A 21,348-nucleotide genomic window follows, 5' to 3' on the forward strand; every position below is an offset into this window, starting at 1 on the left:
GACTGTGTTGTATTTGTCACTATATAAGTAAAGCTGAAACAAGTTGAATTTATTGTCCTTTATGGACGCATACATACCTGGATTTTGCAATCATAAATGATTCATCATGATTTTCTATATTGTTGCTCCCCAAATCTTTATTTTCAGATTAGATAAGAAGATAAGATTGCTTTTATTGATCTCGCAACAGCTCATGTACAGGATGTACAGTACATAAAATGTACTCCAGGAATAGAGTTATGAGTGAAGGAAAAAAAAAGAAACATCTGTATTTACACTATTCACACACACACACACACACACACACACACACACACACACACACACACACACAGGTCAAGTTAAATTTGATTGCTGGCCGCTGCAGAAATGAAGGACTTCCTCTTGGATAATTCAACAAATCTCACAAAACAAATAATGATACCCCACAAAGTGGAGATAAAGCATGAAAGTCACAGCCATTTTTCTTTCATGGGGTCAGCTAAAGTAAACAAATTTTAAAACAATGCACCAAAGGCAGTGAAAATATATCATTTTTTATTATATATTATTATTTTGACTTTGGCTTGTATTTTTCTCTCCTGTCTTCGAATGGAATATTGTGACTAGTAAGTAACTGCAAAAGACTACATTTTCTAGTAATGACAAGTATAAAGAGGATTAAGTGATTTTAGTTGCCAATATATGTTTGGTTCTCTGGATTAAGTGAAAAACAAAACATACAAGTGAGTAATTGTATAGCATAACTCACTTCAAACAGATAAAGAATGACTTGAAAATATAGTGGTAACGGGCCATACTTACGAAACAAGCCATCACTGAGCAAGTACTGAGCTGATCTGGTCTCGTCTGCCCTCAGCTGGACACAAATGAAAACTTCATGTCTCTTTAAACAACACAGTTTTTTGATTTTGTGTGATTTTACTTACCACTCACGTTTTGTATTAAAAAAAACTTATAAAATAAATAAAATAAAATGAAATAAAAATCCAGGTGGTTTCCATCCAGGGTTGCCAGACACCGTGGCAGAAACAAGCTTGGGGGAGAGCCAAAACAAGCGAGTTTCCTTTAAAAATAAATAAATGAAAAGCATCGTAACCACCAAAGTTTCTTGTACTTCAGAAAATAAAACGCGTGACATGTCTTTTTTTTTTTTTTTTTTGCAATTCCTCTTTTCACCGTATAGACTTCTGATTTGTGCTCATTTCATGCTTTTTATGCATTCATCTTCCTTTTTCCTTCAGTTACAGGACTTCAAGAAATTCACTGAAATTCTAAACCCTCAGTAAATAGCAATATAAACTGACTTATATATGGTTTGCAGACATGTGTCATGAACATCGAAGAACAAAAGATCTCTTTCTAAAATACCACAACTTAGAAACTGAGGAAAATACTGAGAATTTGCAGCAAGAAAAGCAAGTCTTGCTTTGACAAGCAAACACTGATCCATGCTCATGTTTTCAGCCTAAAATCCGCCACATCCACTCACAGATGGGGAAATAAATGAACTGATTTAAACTGTCACTGATTGGATGTACTTGACGTCCATCAATAACAGCCGGTCAGGAGCAGGGCACTTGTTAGTAACGAGGAGGGACGGGACGGATTTAGCAAAAATATAGTATTGTATATGACGACATGAGCAAGCTCGCTGAAAAAACAGAAAGAAAAAAAAAATACATGAAATCACAACTTTCGTCAACTTTAATGTTCACGCAGACAAAGATGACGAAACTCAAGATATGCTCGCTTGAATGACCTCAGGTTTGTCACTTAGACACACAGAACAAGGCACTGCTTCAAGTTATCGTTTTGTTCAACTGTAACGACAGTAAAAAAAAAAAAACTGAATTCAATGGAGGAGAATTAAATATAAATAAAAACTATTAAATAACAAACGTGCCAAACTTAATTTATGGAGGTGAATCATCTTGAGCTTCTTGGCTCTTCGGCCCGCTCGTATAAACCTTTGCTATGACGTCATGCTCAGCTAATGCCCTACACGGATTAAAGATGGCGCCTTCTCATGCGCTGAGGTGCTGTAAACGGGTTATAAACTGGGTACCTGCCGTCTTTATTAATCTGGTGGTCGGATGGTCTTATTACGCCTATGTGGTGGAGCTGTGTGTGTGTAAGTACTCTCACTTTTTTTAAGGATTTTCAGCCGTCGCGGGGTCGTATCCGCACTCGTGTTGACAGTACGGGGCTACCAACTTTGACAGGCTGCTTGAAGTGAGACTTGAAATCAGACCGCGGACAGCAGCAGTCCTCTGATTTCTCCCTAATAAGTCACTTTCTTTAAAACATCTTATTACTACAACATGTGCATACGTCTCACCGATAACATTTTCCATTGATCAGAGAAAACGCTGGCTTCTTCTCTTAACTTTTGTGTTGCGATTAACAGTGTTAAACATTAAAAAGCAGGTTTGTATAACTTTCACAGTTCTCCTCTGGTAAAGTTGTGCAATGTCAAGTGTTAAGTAATAATAAGTTAAACTTTATTCAATTTAGCCGAATAAAAATATTAATAAAAAGTTAGTTAGTTAAATAATTAGTTAAATTTACTGTGCTTCTGAATTGAGCAAGATTAATTATTTTTATATAGTTTTCTTTTTCAGGTAACCAGAGATCATCGACAGTACTTGTAGGAAGACAGATAAAATAATATCTGTTACTATGTCCATAGTTGTTTATTTGTAAATTCATTAAAAGTGATAACCACTGATGCTTTTGTTGTTCTTGCAGGAAATGCCTGTCAAATGGAGTAAATTATCCATAAGCTAAGGAACAAAAAGCACTGAATACTAATTAATATTCATTGACAGACATCACACAAGATTTTTTAAATTGTAAAAGATAGGGTTTATTGTTATTTGCAATAGTTTTATTATCTTTAAGCACATTCACTTTAAATTCACTAACTTTATCTCCTAATCAACTATGATAATTATATGTACATAAAAAAAACTGCTCCAAATTTTAACAAACTATGTCAATTTAGTCCAGTTTGTTAAAAGCTGAGTATTTATTTAACTTTTTATTGCTAAGTTGTGAGTGCAGTGACATGCATTTCCCCAACTCTCAGTGACCTTTCGTACAGTTTGTGTCAGGCCTGAGCTGATGAGAACAATCTGTAGTCGTACTGTAGTTACGTCTGCAGCTCAGCTGCTGTGGTCAGGACCGGGACATCCCTGCTGCCCAAACAAAGCTCTCTGTCAATGGTGGATCTCCGCTGGCCGTGCCAGGCTGCTGCCGCATGGTGCGAGAGAGAGAGAGAGCGCCCGTGTGTGCGTTTGTGTGTCTGTGTGTACTCGAGTCTGAGGACATTCATTACTGTTCTCTAATATATTTTCTCTCTTCCCCATGCAGACACAATCACAAGTAATGCAGAACGAAGTACGTGGTCCCACAAACACACTGTTCCTTTCTCCATTTACTTATCAAATCATTGTAGTCGTTTCATTTTACTTGCTCTTCAGAAATAGCACGTTACATTAACTTAGATCCTCTTCCACTCTTTGCTCCAACAGTTTGCTATTTGATCATCTTTCATATTGCCCTCTTCCTGTTTATATGGGCGTACTGGAAAACCATCTGGTCAAAACCAGCCAGCCCTTCAAAAGCAGTAAGTGTGCATTTGTGCACGTCTTATTTTGTGTTCAGTGTTTGGATTTAAAATGACTTTAGCCTGATGTTTCCCTGCAGTTCGTTCTGCCCAGAGCAGAAAAGGAACTGTACGAACAAGAGGAGCGAGCCCAGGTACAGCAGGAGATCCTCAAGAAAGTGGCCAAGAATTTACCGATTTACACACGCACAGCTGGAGGAGGTGAGTCTGTCATCACAGCATCGTTACCCTTTATTACAAAAACACTGAATCAGGGGCGTCAAACTCATTTTAGTCCCGTTCTCTCCCGGCGGGCCGAGCCAGTGAAAAAGCAGAACAGTGTTCACGGTAATTCCGGTTTGTCACATAGCCACTCTGAAGATGCTGCTTTGAAGAGACTATAAAAAAACAAACCCTCTGAAACACTATTCCTCTGTAAAAAAAAAAAAAAAAGAGAAGTTCTCTCTTATTTTAAGCAGCTGACATGAGATTGCATAAATGTGTTGCTACACCGTCTTCCCCTTTTGAGCAGAAGTGACAGGCTGCCGTTTCCCCTGCTAATGAATATCACACTCGCCTGTCCTGTGTTTACGGAAAAGGGCGCGTGAGGAGTGTTAATTGGCCTCAGGTGCTTGCAGTTTCCTCCACGGGGTGCAGCCAGTTCGTGGGCTAATCAACAATCCTCACGTCACCCACCGAGCTCCGCTGAGATGCCCGAATGGAGGAGAAACTGTTTAAAGATTTAAAAGGGATTCAAACACACGAATGAAAAAGCTGGAGAGGAAAAATGAAAATAAAGGAGCAGAGGGTGAAACCAACAAACATTGAGGTCCAGTTTATTTTCAACATTTTTATTGTTCTTCTTGTTTTGGTTCCTTTTTCATCTCCTCGGCTGGTCCTGAAAAAAACTTTATTTCACATTTCATTTATTTACCCCCTCGTTCACAAACGTTCTATATAACAGACGACGTTGTGTCACACTGGACTTCATCCCTTTCTCCTCACAGCCGTCCGATACTGTGACATCTGCCAGGTGATCAAGCCTGACCGCTGCCATCACTGCTCAACATGTGAGATGTGAGTGGATGTGCTGTTATTGTAACGATCAGTTCAAATGAACCTTTACAGGTTTCTGTAGAGCTGAATAAAGTCGCCCTGATCTGTTTTTGATGTACATGTTAAAGTGGATGAAGTGACAGTGATTTGTGTTTTCCTTTCTCATAATCTGAAGGTGTGTGCTAAAAATGGACCATCACTGCCCCTGGTAGGAGCTGTTTCATACCTTTCTTTTCCTTTTTCTTGTCTGTGCTTCTCTTGATTTAAAAGTTACCACTAAAAAGCCTTGTGTGCTGTTGGGTGGATTTATCTGGAGTTCATTCATACATTTAATCAGTTACTTTAATGAGTTGTAACTTGTTGCTCTCGCTCTTGCTGCACCTGATAAACAGATGAAACTGATTTAACGGTGACCTTCCTTTACTTTCTGCTTCCTGCTCTGTTTCAGGGTCAATAACTGTGTGGGGTTTTCAAACTACAAGTACTTTGTTCTGTTTCTGGCCTACGCGTCGCTCTACTGTTTAGTCATTTGTGCAACGGTTGTCCAGTATTTCATCAAGTTCTGGACCGTAAGTACATAAACCTTCCTCTCAGTATTAACATGATTTCACCAACTGCTCTTCCTAAAACTGTCACCGTGGCGTGAGTGTGTCATGTGGTCGCTTATCAGAGGATCCACCTTAGTGCTCACTTGACACCAGACAGTGTTCTCTAGCCCAGAGTCCGGCAGTGAGTTAGCATAATTTTTATTGCAAAATACGCGAAGACAGCAGTGGGCGGGGCCGTCCCGCGATTTTGAAATATCCATCAGACAGATGCAACAATAAAATCAACTTGGACTCGCCTTTTGAGCCAAGATGACCTTAAATGCTTTCCTCCAGACTGATAAGGCCACCGCTAATGCCTCGTTCATGTTTCCCTTTGCTCCGTGAAGAAACAGGAACCCAACACACACGCCAAATTCCACATCCTGTTCCTGTTTTTTGTGGCGGCCCTGTTCTTCATCAGCGTGGTGTCGCTCCTCAGCTACCACCTGTGGCTGGTGGGGAAGAACAGAACCACCATCGGTAACAAGAACTGCACCGGCGATGCCGTTTAACTTGTCTGTGTGTTACCAGGAAACAGCCAGTCACCAGGTAAATTCTCTTTCAGAGGCGTTCAGGGCCCCCGTCTTCGCAAACGGACCCGACAAGAACGGCTTTTCTCTGGGCTTCAGCCGGAATGTAGCCGAGGTGTTTGGAGACCAGGCCAAGCACTGGTTCTTCCCTGTTTTCTCAGCGTGAGTCAGTTATCCTTGATATTAGATCGATTTGGATGAACTGCGAAACATCTACTGTGTCTCTCATACACGTGAGATCCTGTGTTTTTTTTTTTTTTCCCCCCAGTCTGGGAGACGGACACTCCTTTGTCACCAGATTGGTGCACATAGATCCTGAACAAGCAAACAGCGTGCTCCAACAAAATGGCAAAAGGTTGTCAAATATAAATCTGTTTTTTTTTTTTTTTTTTCCCCCAGAATCCTTCTAGTTTGGTCTGCTGTGTGTTGATCTTCGCTGGAACTCTGTTCTCTTTTCGCAGCCCTGCTGATGGAGAGGCCAACTCCTGTGTGATCGCTAACAACGTGCAACACACGGAGGAGCTCAGCAAAGAAAAGACTGGTGTGTTGCAGCCTTTTCTGGCACCCCTGTGTATTTTATTTTATTTTTTTTGTGACTGACCCCAGTTGTTCATAACCATACCGTGTCCTTTCAGACGGCGAACACACCGTCTCTGTATCCGTGGAGAGCGAGCCATAGAGGGTAAGAGGACACGTTTCCTTCCCCCGCCGCTTCGTCCCGCTCCCGTGTTAATCCCTGCTCCGTCGGCGGCGGCAGGTCGCAGAAACACCCGCAGGCCACGTATGACGCCTTATACAAGCAGCGCCGCCGCAGGAGCCGTCCTCCACTCTCATTCCACGCTCCGGGAAGAGCCTCCAACCAGCTGTTTCTGTTGCGCCGAGCGGTCCACCCATCCTCCCTCCCATGTCATATTGACAGAGGCTGTACAGCGGGCGTGCAGACCGCACCGGTCTGACGCCGAGGGGATTTCGTCTTTGCTGCTTCGCCAAAGACTCTCAAACGTTTACTATAAGGCTCCGTCGGCCAGTTTTCCGTCTGTATTGTTTTTGTCAAGACACAATAACCACTTTACACACTTGAGGAAATTCAACCTTTTATCAGTATTAATCGAATGTTTAACGATCGCAGCTGGAAGCGGGTTCTGTTTGTGGAGCTGAGGAAGTCAGATTTACACGTTTAACACAAAAAGGTGAGACCCTTCCTCTGCTGTCGGCATGTTTGATCGGCTCTGAACTCCAAGCACAGTGCAATTATGAAGACCAGTAGTCACCTCTCACTTGGTCGCAAATTTAGTTTACATGTTTGAATATATTTATGGGAAAGTCTTTCTGTTTACACTTTTTACTGTATTTATTTGTTTTTGCAGTTACGTTTCTTTTCTATACTGAGTAAATGTGCAGATTCAAGTTTAAAATCTGAGGACCAAATATTTTTTTTAATTTAATCTCATACCAAACAAATACTTTAAGACATGACTAATCAATGCTCTGTAGGGCTGATATGATAAAAAAGATTGCCATTTTTTTCCTTATTGCACTACAAATATTTACAACTTGCTTTATTTTTCGCTTACATACTTTATCTTGCAATTTAAACGCTTTGTTTGGCCTATTATTGTTTTGTCTTCAATGCTTCAGGTCACTTCTGTTCCTTTAATCTTCTCAAGGCACGGTGGATTGGAGAGAGATGTTTTTCTTATCTGTTGGTGAATTTATTTAGTCCTGATTTAACTGGTCTCATCATGAGGTTTTATTGTGTTTGAAAGGCAAAGAGCACAAACGAATTGACGCTTTAAAAAAATTATGGACGTTGGTTCCACTGCGTCCTTGAGCCTAAACGGCAAGGGAGAGATAAGGTTGAGTGAGTGTGTGTGTGTGTGTGTGTGTGTGTGTGTGTGTGTGTATAGCAGTGTGTGTTGGTGGCGAAAGAGTGTCATCACACACTGCTTTTCTCCGAGTCGTTGCCCTTTTTCATCATTTTACATTCCTGCTCGTGGCAATGACACACGGCGCAATAAAGGCTTTGTGTGAATGACCACCAGATAACCGTTCTGTGCAGAGATTCTCCCGATGCGAGTGTGTTCGCTGCCGTTAATGACTAACTGCACTGACTGAACCTGCGTTCGCACTCCTGTCGCGTTCACCTCGGACAGAGTAAAGATGTTTATGGGTTAAATGAACCCGTGGCACATCCTTCCAGCAGTAAGTTAATTTTTATATAAATATCTCAACTGAAACACCGTCGTATATCCAAAACTAGCATTATAAAGTTTGTAGCCTTTCTGGGAAATATTTTGATCGCAAAGTCCAATGAAATCACGTCATATTCGTCCTAAACACATAAGCTGATCATTGCATGTTCTGAAAACAATGTTTCACAGAAATTCCACTTTGGGAAATTACTAGAGTTCAAGCATCTTCGGGCAGTTTGACATGTTCGTGTAATTTAACCTGTAAATTGTTTTGTTTTGTTTTTTTATTGTGAAATGTGTTCATGCTGCGTAACTTTGATCTGTAACAATAAATAAAATGTAAGAAACTACAAAAGCAGTCTTTTTTTCTTTTTAAATGATGCTATGATGGGAATTAAAAGTCCAAACTGGCACAAAAACCTCTTTTCAGGATCACGATAATCCCCCTCCACATGTTCATCATAACCAGACTTTACCAGGGTCTCTCGAATAACATACATCTGATTTGCCTCACTTACCGATATAAGATTCAAAATTACTCCTATTTCCTCAATTTAAGGCCATCAATTCACCTCAAACTTAAAAATGCTTGGACCATGAGAATCAAACTTAGCCCCGAGGGAAAACTTGTGCACAGAGACAATGTGCAAACATGACACAAACCACGAGCACTCAGTCTGACGCACACATCCAACCCGCCTTTAGGGGGAAGATTATTGAAAAGCTGCTTTTTATACAACACAAAATGATTTTTCTGTTGTTGAGTGTGGATTTAAGTAAAACCATAGCACTGAGACTGGACTTATTAAAGTGCTGAAAAGACGTTAATGTGAGCAGTGACACATCGAGAGCTTCAGTTCTGAAAATCACTCATGGTGTTCCTCAAGGCTCCATCCCTGGTCCTCTTTTGTTTAACATCTTCATGCTCCGTCTGGCTCAGATCATTTAACACATTACAACATCTATCATAATCAAGAAGACACAGCTCTATCTTTCTGTTAGTGGGTGACCACAGACCCTTATACTTGATGAATAAGTGAAAAGGATGAGAGTGTGTGAGAGAAAATGTGACAGGAGTAGAAGTGTTTCATACTGTGTGCACAATTATTAAGCAAATGAATATTTAGACCATATTATAATTTTTATGCATGTTTACCACTTCCAAGCTGGAAAATTGGGATTGCTTATTGGATTTGAGCATATCAGGAGACGGATATTTGTGAAATGAGGGAGTTCTCATGACTCCTTGAATGGAAGGCTTGTGAGGGTTTTTGAAAGAAAGCTGAATATGTGATCACTGAATTAAAAGAGGGGAAATGTTAGAAATGTTTATTGGTCACCTCAGAGTTTCTTTGTCAGGAGGAGTTCAATAGTTTACTTATCAATAAAATACCTGTTGAACAGGCAGATTTAATTCAAGGTGAAGAAGATGTTAATCTGATAGCGTTGAACAATGCTGTGAGGACTTCATGATCTGTTTAGAGATAATACTCACGAACGTCCTTCACTCCTTCAAGACTCCGGAACGGGTCAGACGTCTCCTTCAGTGTGTTCACTGAGCCGGCCGGGCGTGACTTCAGATGATTTGCCAGGAGAAGTTGAATGACCCGAGTGCCATTCACCGCTGTGTAAATCCTTCACAGATAAAGTTCAGCTCTGTTTTCCAACCCTTCCTTAAGATGTTGTCATTCACTTCCGCTTTGGATTTGCAGGCAATAAATCGTACAATAAAAATACTTCATATACACGTAACTGTTGGACAAATACCTAGAATGATTTTACAATGAAATTTCAACATAATACTGTTGATTTATATTAAAAAAAATCTGATGGCAGCACACATATTAACCTATATATTCATATTGACACAGTGATGAAATCAAAAGCCCATTTGAGAAGCAAGGCGTGTGTATACTTGAATCTCTAAACGGAGCCACACTCTAAAATAGAGCTCATATGGCAGAAATATTTTTATCTTTTTATTTTCCACAGTCAAAGGAACAACACGCCCTGTCAAAGTTCACCTGGCTTTACACACTCCCCAGGCCTCACCGCGCTCACTAAACCACTGGCCTTGGTGTGTGTGTGTGTGTGTGTGTGTGTGTGTGTGTGTGTGTGTGTGTGTGTGTGTGTGTGTGTGTGTGTGTGTGTGTGTGTGTGTGTGTGTTTCCTTTTAATTGCAGTGAATAAATGCGAGCTGTTATGGGTCCTCATAAACGTCCCGACCAGCCATCCCGCCGTCACTTCTTTAGTGACTCTGGAAGTGTAAAGTACACTCCTGCCGAGGATCCAGCCGGCACACACTGCGATGTGAAGGGGGACAAGCTCCTCTCTCTCATTTTCTCCTGACACCAGCCGCTGAACGTTTCTTTTTAGGCTGATTTCTCTCTAAACTGTTGGAGCGGAATATCTGCCTGCCATGGAGGAAACCCTGAACAACACCATTCATCCGGCTTGTTTGCGGAAAGACCCGCCACTGGCGGGTGACATGCTGAAGCGTAAGTCACCTGCGTTACACCTGAGTGATGGTGTTTCCTGACTCATCTGTGTGCAGCAGAGGCATCATTACTACATTTGGCAAAAACTTTATTTGTTTTGAATGACTAATTCATTTCAAATGATGTTATTCTGTAATCCAAACCCATCTCTTCATCCATCTCCTCTACTCCTGCTTTCTACCAGAACTGGACACGTTTGAATTTTGCTTGTACGCGATGCTCACCTTCATGTCCTCGGTCTCCCTGCTGCTGTACCTGGAACAATGCATCTATATTTATAAAAAACTTGACTACCCCAAGAAGACCACTCTGATTTGGATCAGTGGTGCAGCGCCAGTAAGTAGGCTGCGAATTCCACTGTAAATATTATCAGACTCACGAGCAGAATGAAACACATTAGAACAGTCTGTCGATGTTACTTTTCTTGTGCTGAGTATGGTCTCCCTCTGTTCCAGGTAATCGCCACTATGTCGTGCTTTGGGATGTGGATTCCACGGGCGGTGATGATCACAGACATGACCTCAAACTGGTGAGTTTTCTCCCAACAGCTCTCACATTGGCAGCCCGGTAAAGTAATTCCTCGATCGTTTTGGCCGGTGCTTCCCAAAAAGCGGGACATGGTGCCGTCATGTTCTTTATAAATCATTGAATAACGTGTTTGAACTTGTTCTTTAATTAAGAAACAGAGAAGGGGCATTTGTGTTTAACTCCTTCCTGAGTTGTGTGACACTAAAAGAGAGTTTGTGAATCGCTGTGTGTGCTGAACATGTTGTATAATTCTTGTTGAGAATGTTGAAGAGACAAAACGCACTTCAGCCGACTCCAGTAGTCATATGTTACACGTTACAGTGAACTGAAGGGTTTTTTTTCTTCGTGACCACAGAGTAAATGTTCTACATGTGTCTTAAGATGGAGATAACAGAAAAACAACTTGGCAAATCATTGCAAACACGAACTGAGGCAGTACGCCCTGCGCGACATGCCAGAGAGGCTTTTTCCATGTTTTTATGGAGCCAATGAAAACACACACCAACAAAAGAAAAACAATCCATTCTTGTTCAAATCTGAGACATTTCTTAATTACAAAGCAGAAAATGTTCAAGTGTGGCTTTTTATGTGCAGAGTGTGTGTATGCATGCATTCTGTGGGATATTTCTCTGGGAACTCCCAGTCTTCTTCTGTTCAGGAATTCATTCATATTGATTCACAACTAACACAGTTGCGCTAGTAAATTGCACAAAATCAGACAAATGAGATAACCGGCGTGATATAATCGCAGAAGAAGGCGCTCTTCTGGAAGAAGATAATCAGACAAGACAGTAGTGGGTCAGGACCTCCGGATGAGATTAACATGAAGTCAGATAGGGGGAAGTGTGTCAACATGTGTGTTTATGCCACTGCGATTCATCGGAACCAGATAAGAACCCCTGTACAGGCCTTATTTTCATTTAAATGAATTATGAAGTTTTTTGGACTTGTTTTTCAGTGATGGTCTGTTTCTCTCTCTCTGTCTGCAGCTATTTTGCAGTCGTGGTGTACAAAGTCTTGATCCTGATGATTGAGGAAATGGGGGGCAGCACGGCTTTTCTGAAGCGCTTCGGTGGTGAACCCTTTCGGATCAACACCGGGCCCTGCTGCTGCTGCTGCTGCTGTTTGCCCCATGTGCCCATGTCCCGGTACGTCCCCTGCACATCTACACACAAAGCTCTGCCTTCTATAATTCCATATGATTATTCCTTTTTAGAGCCGACAGCCCATGATCTGCAGACTAATGTCTTCCCACTGTTATTTATTATTCATCATCATCCACTCTTATAGTCATTAATAGTTAAACTGTTGCTCTTTCTGTGTGATTATTAGACGGATGCTGTTCATCCTGAAGATAGGAAGCCTCCAGTACGCCATCCTAAAAACAGTGCTCTCTGTTCTCTCCGTTGTTCTGTGGACAAATGGTTACTTCGATCTTTCAGATGTGAGTGTTTCACAAGTCTCTCTACTTATCTGATTGTACATATCATCCAATTTAAGGTAACACTTTACTTGAAGCACCCAGCTTCAAAAAACTCATAAATGATCACAATGCTTTATAACCCACTATACAGCATAGGATTAGGATTAGGGTTAGGTTCAGATGTTATAAAGCATTGTGATCATTTATGAGTGTTTATGACTATAGTTATACAATGCTATAATGTACTTATAATGTGTTATACAGGGGTGCTTCAAGTAAAGTGTTACCCAATTTAAATTTAGATTGGATTTTTTAAACTTTTGCTTCTCTCCACAGCTAGAGATCACTGGCACAGCCATATGGATCAACCCATTCATCGGTGTCCTGACCATCACCTCCCTCTGGCCTGTCGCTATCATCTTTATGAACATAAACAGATTCCTGCGCAGCCTGAAAATGGTACCCAAGTATGCCATGTACCAAGTGAGTCACAGTTCTAACACTATATCCACTATTTTTCATGGTGAAAACTCTCTCGTTACATGTTTGTGCAACCCAATAGAACAGCAACTTCAGCTGCTTTATGAGACACTTCCAATCTGGTTCACCGTTGGAGCATAAATAATAGATTGTTTTAGAATTCTTTAGTTTTGAACATTTAACAGAACTAAACTATTTCATTATTTTAGTCTCACAGTTGCATATTTGTTTGTTTTCTATTCATCAATTCACCATAAATACTTTCTCCAGGTGAAGGTTGAGAGAGAAAAACCCTCAGAGGAACAGAAAGAACATGAGAACTCCCTATAAAAAGCTCCAGCAGTGTTAACCATTGCTGCACTGGGTCATGCAGAATTGCCCTTATTGGTTTGGTTTCTTATTTAAGTTAACCTGTTAAGTTGGTGGGGAATGCATTATGTATTTTGTACTTGCTGTCCTCTGTCCAACTAAATCACGGCTGTAATTTTCTCCTTAGCTGATACTCGTGTTGAGTCAGCTGCAGACATCAATCATTAACATCCTGGCCTTAGACGGAACCATCGCCTGTGCTCCTCCACTCTCCTCTCAAGCTCGTGGATCCAGTAAGAAACCTCTTCGCCGATGTGTGCTGTGAAATAATTTCCCCACAACGTTTCCATTTTGATTCTTTGCCTCCGTCCTGCAGTGCTGAGTCAGCAGATGATGATCATGGAGATGTTTATAATCAGCCTGATCACCCGCTCGTTCTACCATCGCACATATGACCCGCTTCCCTGCGAGGCGCATGACAACGAAGAGAACAAAAAGACTGACCTGCAGGCAGCTCTCATCGAGCGCGACGTCTAGGAGAGGAGTCGGGGTCGGGGAAACTGCGAAAGGCAACGCCGCTCTTTGACAGTCATGCAAGTTAGGAGAACATCAGGGATGAACTTTTTACCTCATTCTGTTATCTAACTGTAAAGAAAACACGTTAAATGTACTTTTCAGACTGAAATCACTCATTTATCATGAGTCATCATCATGAGTTGTCTTCAGGAAACACCACACTAGTCCTCAAAAGAAATGTTGCCCACTCATGAGTTTGAATGTTTTTAGAGATTTTGAATGAGTTAATATGTGAGAACAAACTGTCGCTGTAGGAGAGAAACACATTTTTATGATTATTCATTTTGCTGAGACTTGATTTTTTAAAATTAGATGTATTAGAAATAGATTTTTTTTCTTCTTTTTTATGCTCTTTAGGACAGAAACTGAGCCAAAATACAAAACACAGGGAATCAAGACACATGTAACCAAAAGTTTGTGACCAAACTGGCATTTCAGGCATGGATTGTACATCTGTGATCTGATTTTTTTTACACTATTTATACTGTAGGTGTGTGTGCGTGTGCATCAGAATGACAGCGTTACTTACAAATGTCTGTTTACATGTGTGTGTGTGTGTGTGTGTGTGTGTATGTGTGCAGCACAAAGTTGGATGAAGTGGTGCAGTTGATGTGTTGTTTGTACAGTAATTTCTTATGTTAATTACATAAATATAACTACATAACTAAAATAAATGGTCTGCAGTGGTCCGGGTTCAAGTACCAACCAGGCCTCCTGTGGGCAGTTTGAATGTTTTTCCCGTGTTTGTGTGTGTTTGTTTTCCTCCAAGTACTCCGGTGCTCTCCCACAATCCTGCATGTGAACGTAACATCTATTTAATGCCAAAAATTAAAAATTATTGACCACTAAGTTTCTGTAAAAGGTTTGACTCCAGATTGCTATTCTTCAATTTGATGTGCCAGCTAAAACACAGGAGCCTAAACATGACTCAGTAGATGTGTTGAACATATGTGTGTTTGACAGCAGACATGCTGCCACTTGAACTGGGCAATAAGAAATGCAGAAGTTAAAAAAAATGGACACTTGTCTCACAAAGATTTAGAAACCAAGTGATCGTGAACACATTTCAGGGAGCCTGTGACTCATTCATTTCATAAAGTCCTCTCTGCATCTGAAAACATTAAAAAAAAAAAAAAAAGCTTGGCAGATTTGTTCAAAGAGTGCTGACCCACTTTTACAGACTTATTTGGGCCAGAGGATACATGTGGATGAGACAGCAGCTTTTATTTTTTCGGATACACTTTAAGAAGCCGTGCCGCATGTTGTTTCTAAAGTCAACCACCAGAGGTCGCACCGGTTCCTTGCCATAACCTCAGTCGTTAACCTGCTAACTAAAAGAAAAAAACAGGCAGCCTCCTGCTTCACTTCACATGCCTTATTAACAGAACTGTGTCTTAATTCAAGGCCACCACACAGATAAGACATATCAGAAATTAATAAATGTATAAAATATTAAATACATACTGTGTGTTTGCGTTTGCGGCACACAGACTGGACATTTATCTTCTCTCTGTGTCTGAAAGTAAACACACAGTGTGTATTCTAATCTAATAAAATGTATTGGTTTTAAATTGCTGAATGATTCAGAATGGTTCACTCTTTTATAACAATGATCACCATGTGCGCCATAATTCTACAAAAGGCATACTCATAAGAATCATAAATTAAATTTTCTATATGTCAGATATTAATAAATGCTGACATTATGCAACAATTAGTTTTATCCAGCTCATCAAATAAAAAAAAAATGTAATCATACAACCAAGTATGAATAGCATTCTACTTTTATAACTTTAAGTTTATTTTTTTTAAACTCATTTGTTGCTGCTATAGTTATTCAGAATAAGAGTAAACCAATTCCATAAACAGGTCGTTAGGCTGTACATTGATGCGCACTGCAATCATCTGGATTTGATGATTACATAAAACCAGATCATTCAGAATTCATAATGTGGCCCTATTAATGGAGTGTTTGTCTGTGTTGTTTATGTAAACACAGTCATCAGACGGCGAGGAAGAGAAAGCTGCGTTCAGGGTGGTTTGATGGCAGAGCCCCTGGCTCTGCATTGCTGACGAAAGCTGCTTAGCTCCTCAGTTGCTATGGCAACCAGGGAAGGCAGCCAGACAAAAAAAATGAGGCAAAGGGGAGGGGCTTTCGAGGGAGAAATAGAGGAGAAAGGGCTGGATGGGAGAGATAGACAGTGGGAGGGATACAGGCGGCTGATAAAGAAACGCACTGAGCTCAAGAGTGGGAGAGCGGAGGCTCTGCACACGGGAATAAAAGGTCTGGATATAAATGCTCCATCCACTGACGGGAGAATTATAGCTGAAGACGGAGACAGAGGGGGAAAACGCGGAGACGATGGATGTACAAATGGAGAACACGGAACCCCCGCCTGGTGAATCACAGCCAAGTGGGAAAATCAGAAAAGGATTCAAGCTGTTCGGCAAACGCAAGCCAGGTAACATCTTTTCTATTCGAAGCAAAGGAGATGGAAACAACAAGTCGCCTGTTATCAGGAGCAGGACCATGGATGGATTATCGGACACTCCTGCACAAGATTCGGAGCAGGAGCCAGACAAGGAGAAGGAGCAGGAGGTGAGTCAAGGAGAGAGCGAGCAGGCTGAGGAGGAGCCACTTAGCGATGATGGCGTTCTGGCTGCCGCTCCCGCTCGCACCTCCATTTCCTCTGCCAGCTCGGCCAAGTCTCTCAGCTTCCTGTCGCTACTGAGAGGCGGCCGAAGAGGAGTGGGTGATCGCAGAGTCCAGACCGTCTCGCAGCCCGTGGGGCGACAGCGCCGTGGGCTCAAGGGTCTTTTTGGCAGTGTTAAGTTTCGATCGAAAGACAAAGACGACAGGAAGGAAGCTCCTCCGAGCCCACTTCTCATGTCCTCACGTGCCAACAGCGTGGAAATCATCAAGGAGGACCTCACCCTCACACCCAAATCCCAGCCTCGCTCTCTGGACAGTCCAGACACAGAGACCTGTGAACCTTTCAGGAGCTTAACGGCTCAAGACAGTGCAGCCACGTCCCCGTCAAAGACTCCAGTGACGCCAGGCGATGTGAGTAAAACTACTGAGCACGTAACACCTCTGTCCACACCTGAACCTCCGTTGGTACCCGGCGATACAAGCCTGAGCTCCTTGCTCGCAGACATCTCCTCTCTCCTGACCTTTGACTCAATAACCGGGGGAGACATCATGGCCGATGTGGAAGCAGAGTGGGGGAAAGCCAGCAGCGCCGCCAGCGCCGCAGTGACTGAAGTCACGCCGACATTTACGTCTGTCTTCTCCAAACCCACCGTTCCCCCACAGCTGACTTCCACGTTTGTCAGCACGGCTGTTCCTGTGAAACCCTCGCCTGTAGCCATCCCCACAGCGGCTTCACCCAAACCCCTCACGCCTCCGATGAAGACAACTTCCGTCTCGTCTCCCATTTCCAAGCCGAGCTCCATCATCACAACTTTCACCAAATCTTCCACTTTGACCACTCAGTCTGTCAAGCTGAGTTCGGACTCTACTCCAACCTCTGAGCTGACTGCCAACATCAAAATATCATCAACTCCTGCGCCTGCTGCAATCAAACCCTCAAATGCGCCTGCAACATTAACAGGCTTTTCATCTCCTTTAACTTCTTCATCGACGGCGATTAAATCTGTACAGAGCACCACCTCAACAGTTGCCCCAGGTCCTTCGACAACCCCATCTACTGTAGCCAAGGCTCCCTTAGTCAGCCCAGTTCTCACTGCCACCGCTGCCAAACTGGCTTCAGAGACTGCAGTACCTCCAAAAATGAATGCTTCCGTAAGTACACCCAGTTCTGTAGCCACTTCATCCTCTCCATCAGATAAACCTGCACCTGTCACCCGCAGCCCTCCCATCTCTGTCGCCCCTACACAACCACCACCTGATAAACTGGATTTGGCAAGCAGTTTGAACCTGCAAACATCCACCTCTGACAAATCCAGAGGTGTAGCTGGAGGAGATTCTAAAGCGGTGATCGTAACATCAGCCTGTTCAGTTACAACCAAACCGTCCTCTCCTGCATTGGCTTCTGTCTCTAAGACGACAACACTTAGCACGTCAGCTGCAGTCTCCAGCTCGGTGTCTGCAACCACATCCAAGCCGATGCCAACTTCTTCCCCAATGGATCTAAGCAAAACCCGTTCCTCACATGTTCCGGAGGTTTCTCCCTCCTCTACTGTGCCTGTCATACCTAAAACTCTTCCGGGCCCTGCATCTTTTCCAATATCATCTGCAGTTTCTTTAGATAAGGCCTCTCTCACAACTAAACCCACCTCTGTGCCGTCTTCTTCTGATAAGATCCCCCCTACCCCTGAGCCAATTTCAGCCCCCGCCACTCGAGTTGCCGTTTCCTCAGCTTCACCGACACCTGCTGCTCTTAGTCAGGTCCCAGTAGCTCAATCTAAATCCCCTGCTGTGTCCACTCCTATCCCCGTCTCTGTATGTAAAGATCTGCCTGCTTCTGCTCCAATGCAAGACACTCAACCTAAAACCTCTCCCTCCCCGGCCCAAGTCCCAGTTTCTGTAACTAAAGATTCAACTGCTCCTGTTCAAATGCAAGTTTCTCAGTCTAAACCGCCCCATTCCCCAGTACAGATCCCTGTTTCTGTTCTGAAAGCTCATCCTTTCACTGCTGTTACCCCAGCTCCAGTAGCTACAGACGCTCCTGCTTCCGCTTCTGTGCCAATTCCAGTATCTAAAGACATTCCTGCCCCTGCTCAGATCCCAGCTTCTCAATCTAAAGCACCTTCTGCACTTGTCACCATGCCTTGCCCAGTCACTTCTCCTCTTTCTACCCCTGCGCCCGGACCGGCTCCTCCCAACAGCACGGGTGCACATGGAGTCCAATCACCTCCGTTCAAAACAGAAGAACAGCCTAACGAGACACAAAGGAACCTCCAGGGGCCATCCAAAGAAAAGAAGACTGCACAACCAAGGCCGTCGGGGCTGAGCAAGATACCTGTTGTTGGGGGAAGTAGAGTGGGCAAGCTGCCTGTACGGGACAGCCAGCATGCTGACGAAGAGCCCATCAGGGACCCGCCAACTCCTGTGCTGGAGGAGGAGAAGCCCGATTTCAACTCACATGATGCAGGGAGCAAAGAGAAGCATAGTGCTGTTGAAGCAAAATCGCCTCCATCAAAACACAGCCCGGAGGAGAGTCCGCAACAACCGAAAGTCTCCACCGCTTCAGGACGTGACTCAAAGATCCCTGTGAAACACGGCGCACAGTCTCATACAGCCTCCCAAATTCCTCAGTCGAAGGAGCCCCCTCGTACCAAGATCCCAGTGTCCAAGGTTCCTGTCCGCAGGGCTGGTAATAAACCTGCATCTACAGGCAGTTCTCAGATAAGAAAATAATTGGACTGAATCAATCAATTCCACGGATAAAGAGTCAGACTGCAGCTTTTTTTTCCCCTTCTATACTGCAATTTTACAGCTCACGTTTCTATACAGCAACTCTTGGCTTGTTTATCTCTCATCTCTTGGCTTCACTACCATGTAGGCGACAGTAACAGAGTCGAGGAGGCTGTCAGCACTCAAGCACAAAACATCCCTGGGGGAGCCACAGTAACAACTCGGGCTCTCTGGTGCTCGGCTAACTGGATGTGTTCTCAGGAAAGGTTCGGGGCCACACCTGAACACACAGCAGCATCAGTGACTGAGGATAAGCAAGATAAAAGGTGGTCTGGGAACCGTCACTCACACATGGGCAAGTGCCTTTCAAAGGGTGCTTTTCCTACAGACTCTCAGACTTTGTTCAGTCTTTTCTACAGTGATTTTAACTTTTGTTACTCCCACATTTTGTAGGAATCGTCTTTTTGTCTTTCTTTCCAGCAAGTCTCTTTGATAATAACCTGTCCCTTTAAATTTTATTTATGCCAGGAGATGAACCCGCAGGAGCTCTATTAATGTATAAAAAAAAAAAAAAGAAAAAGATGCAAGAACCAAATTTACATTCCACACCTATCTCTGGATCTATGTAGCAGAAAACGTGCCATTATTTTTTTTGCACAAGATGTTGAACTGTACAGCGCCTGTGTGTCTGCCTGCTCATATGTAACAATGTCAGATCTCACTGTGAATTGTGGGAGGGACGGTTGTTCCGAGGGCAGAATGGAAATAACTCCTTTCAAAGAAATGGACAGCGGACAGCAAGCCATTCTGAATGGCTGCTGTGGACATTCGAGCGACACAGAGACGGAGGGTGGTGAGATGAGATCTCCAGCTCGTACACTGGCACATCTTTACCCTAATTATACTCAGACGAGAACAGTATCTCTGTGTAGAGACTTATCTATGTTGTTCTGTTTCGTATTTAATCAATAAAACAGTATGAGTACTTAGCAAGATAAGATCTGTTGAAGTTGTGCATTACATTTTTTTTTTTCTGTCAATATGTTGGAAATTGCGATGCTCATGTCATGTAAGGAAAAAAATCAGGGTCAAAGTGGAGAGGATGACACACATTTTACATTTTTCACTCTATATATTACTACAGCTGAGGCTCAGATTGTCGTGCAACGTCCACACTCCAAGCTCACTGACCTGAATAGTGAGCACATGAATGTCAGCAGAGGCTAGCCAATCAGCTGCGATGGAAAACGCTTTAACACACATACCCTATTATCAGGGAAATGGCTGGAGTATGTGTGTCATTGCTATTCTTAGTGCAAAATGCACTGAATGCACGTGTGCCGAATGATAACTCTCAAACTTGATTAGATCATCTGATTTTGGACAAAACTTCAATGTCACTGCAGAGGACGGAAATGGAAAGAGTCGACTATAAAAGCCATACTGAGTCTGGGAAAATCTTTAAGAAGCAATTCTCACAGCAGAGACAGAGAAGTGTGAAAGCTGAGGTTAAGGATGAGATGCTGATCCGAGTCATGAGTTTGTGTGAAGAGAAGTCTGGAGTTAGAAATAAGGAGCGAAGGCCTCGGGGTGAGTTTATTTTGTTTGATGAAAAAAAGTGATGGCAGAGGTGACACAAAAAGGGGCTTTGTCTGCTTTGAAGCCAGAGGCTGCGAGCTGAGAAAAAGAGGACCACCATTCGCCTGAGAAAAACACGAGGGTTTCACCACACCAGGTGCTGATGCAGAGGGCATCACCGAGAACAGTCTCCCCCTCAGGCGCCGAAACAACATAGCCGTCCTGATTATTAACACCTGTAATCTGGGAATAAAGCGTATAAAATTTTTTTGCGGATGAAATTCAGGCCCGGTAGAGCGCAGAGCAGATTGTAAAGACTCACACGGTGCTGCGGTGTGGTCCGTTACGTCACGCTGTACGGCGCTGCTGGTGCGAATATGAATCTCACAGCTTCAAAGAGAAAAGCTCAACAAACACATTTAGTGAATGCCGCCTTTTGTTAGCGTCCATCCACATGATTTTTCTCTCTCTTTTGAGTTAAACTGCTAACTGCCTTGAGTGCAGAACAGCCTCAGAACATGTCTGGGGTGAACTTTTGAGCTGCGTTGCATAAGCTGTGTGAGAGCACCTTTGTTTACAGGTCGCTTCGTGGGTCTCCCTG

The 21,348-nt window shown here is 42.9% G+C and overlaps 3 protein-coding genes across 4 annotated transcripts; all 3 read left to right on the forward strand.

Annotated features, from left to right (window-relative positions):
• The first annotated feature begins 2,010 nt into the window (after positions 1 to 2,010).
• LOC115395858 (palmitoyltransferase ZDHHC20-like) lies at positions 2,011 to 7,584 on the forward strand. 2 transcript variants are annotated; one of them, XM_030101518.1, is made up of 13 exons: positions 2,011 to 2,134; positions 3,376 to 3,402; positions 3,537 to 3,631; positions 3,712 to 3,832; positions 4,618 to 4,687; positions 4,842 to 4,874; positions 5,115 to 5,235; positions 5,601 to 5,733; positions 5,819 to 5,945; positions 6,052 to 6,138; positions 6,245 to 6,324; positions 6,419 to 6,465; positions 6,541 to 7,584. In XM_030101518.1, the coding sequence occupies exons 1-12, from the start codon at positions 2,017 to 2,019 to the stop codon at positions 6,460 to 6,462; spliced, it is 1,056 nt and encodes a 351-aa protein (XP_029957378.1). In that variant the 5' UTR covers positions 2,011 to 2,016; the 3' UTR covers positions 6,463 to 6,465; positions 6,541 to 7,584. The 2 variants fall into 2 exon arrangements, with proteins under 2 accessions (XP_029957378.1, XP_029957377.1); XM_030101517.1 differs by having other exon boundaries at positions 6,419 to 7,584.
• A 2,810-nt stretch (positions 7,585 to 10,394) lies between these two features.
• Positions 10,395 to 13,750, forward strand: LOC115395629 (organic solute transporter subunit alpha-like). Its single transcript, XM_030101249.1, has 8 exons — positions 10,395 to 10,473; positions 10,658 to 10,809; positions 10,929 to 11,002; positions 11,991 to 12,149; positions 12,334 to 12,445; positions 12,761 to 12,907; positions 13,401 to 13,506; positions 13,590 to 13,750. Exons 1-8 carry the CDS (start codon positions 10,395 to 10,397, stop codon positions 13,748 to 13,750), a joined length of 990 nt encoding a protein of 329 aa, XP_029957109.1.
• Positions 13,751 to 15,948: 2,198 nt separating this feature from the next.
• On the forward strand, positions 15,949 to 19,489 carry LOC115395692 (mucin-5AC-like). Its single transcript, XM_030101325.1, has one exon. The coding sequence runs from the start codon at positions 16,152 to 16,154 to the stop codon at positions 19,170 to 19,172; it is 3,021 nt and encodes a 1,006-aa protein (XP_029957185.1). The 5' UTR covers positions 15,949 to 16,151; the 3' UTR covers positions 19,173 to 19,489.
• The last annotated feature ends 1,859 nt before the right edge of the window (positions 19,490 to 21,348 follow it).

The sequence above is a fragment of the Salarias fasciatus genome, chromosome 10, assembly GCF_902148845.1.
Source record: "Salarias fasciatus chromosome 10, fSalaFa1.1, whole genome shotgun sequence".
Taxonomy (NCBI): Eukaryota; Metazoa; Chordata; class Actinopteri; order Blenniiformes; family Blenniidae; genus Salarias; species Salarias fasciatus.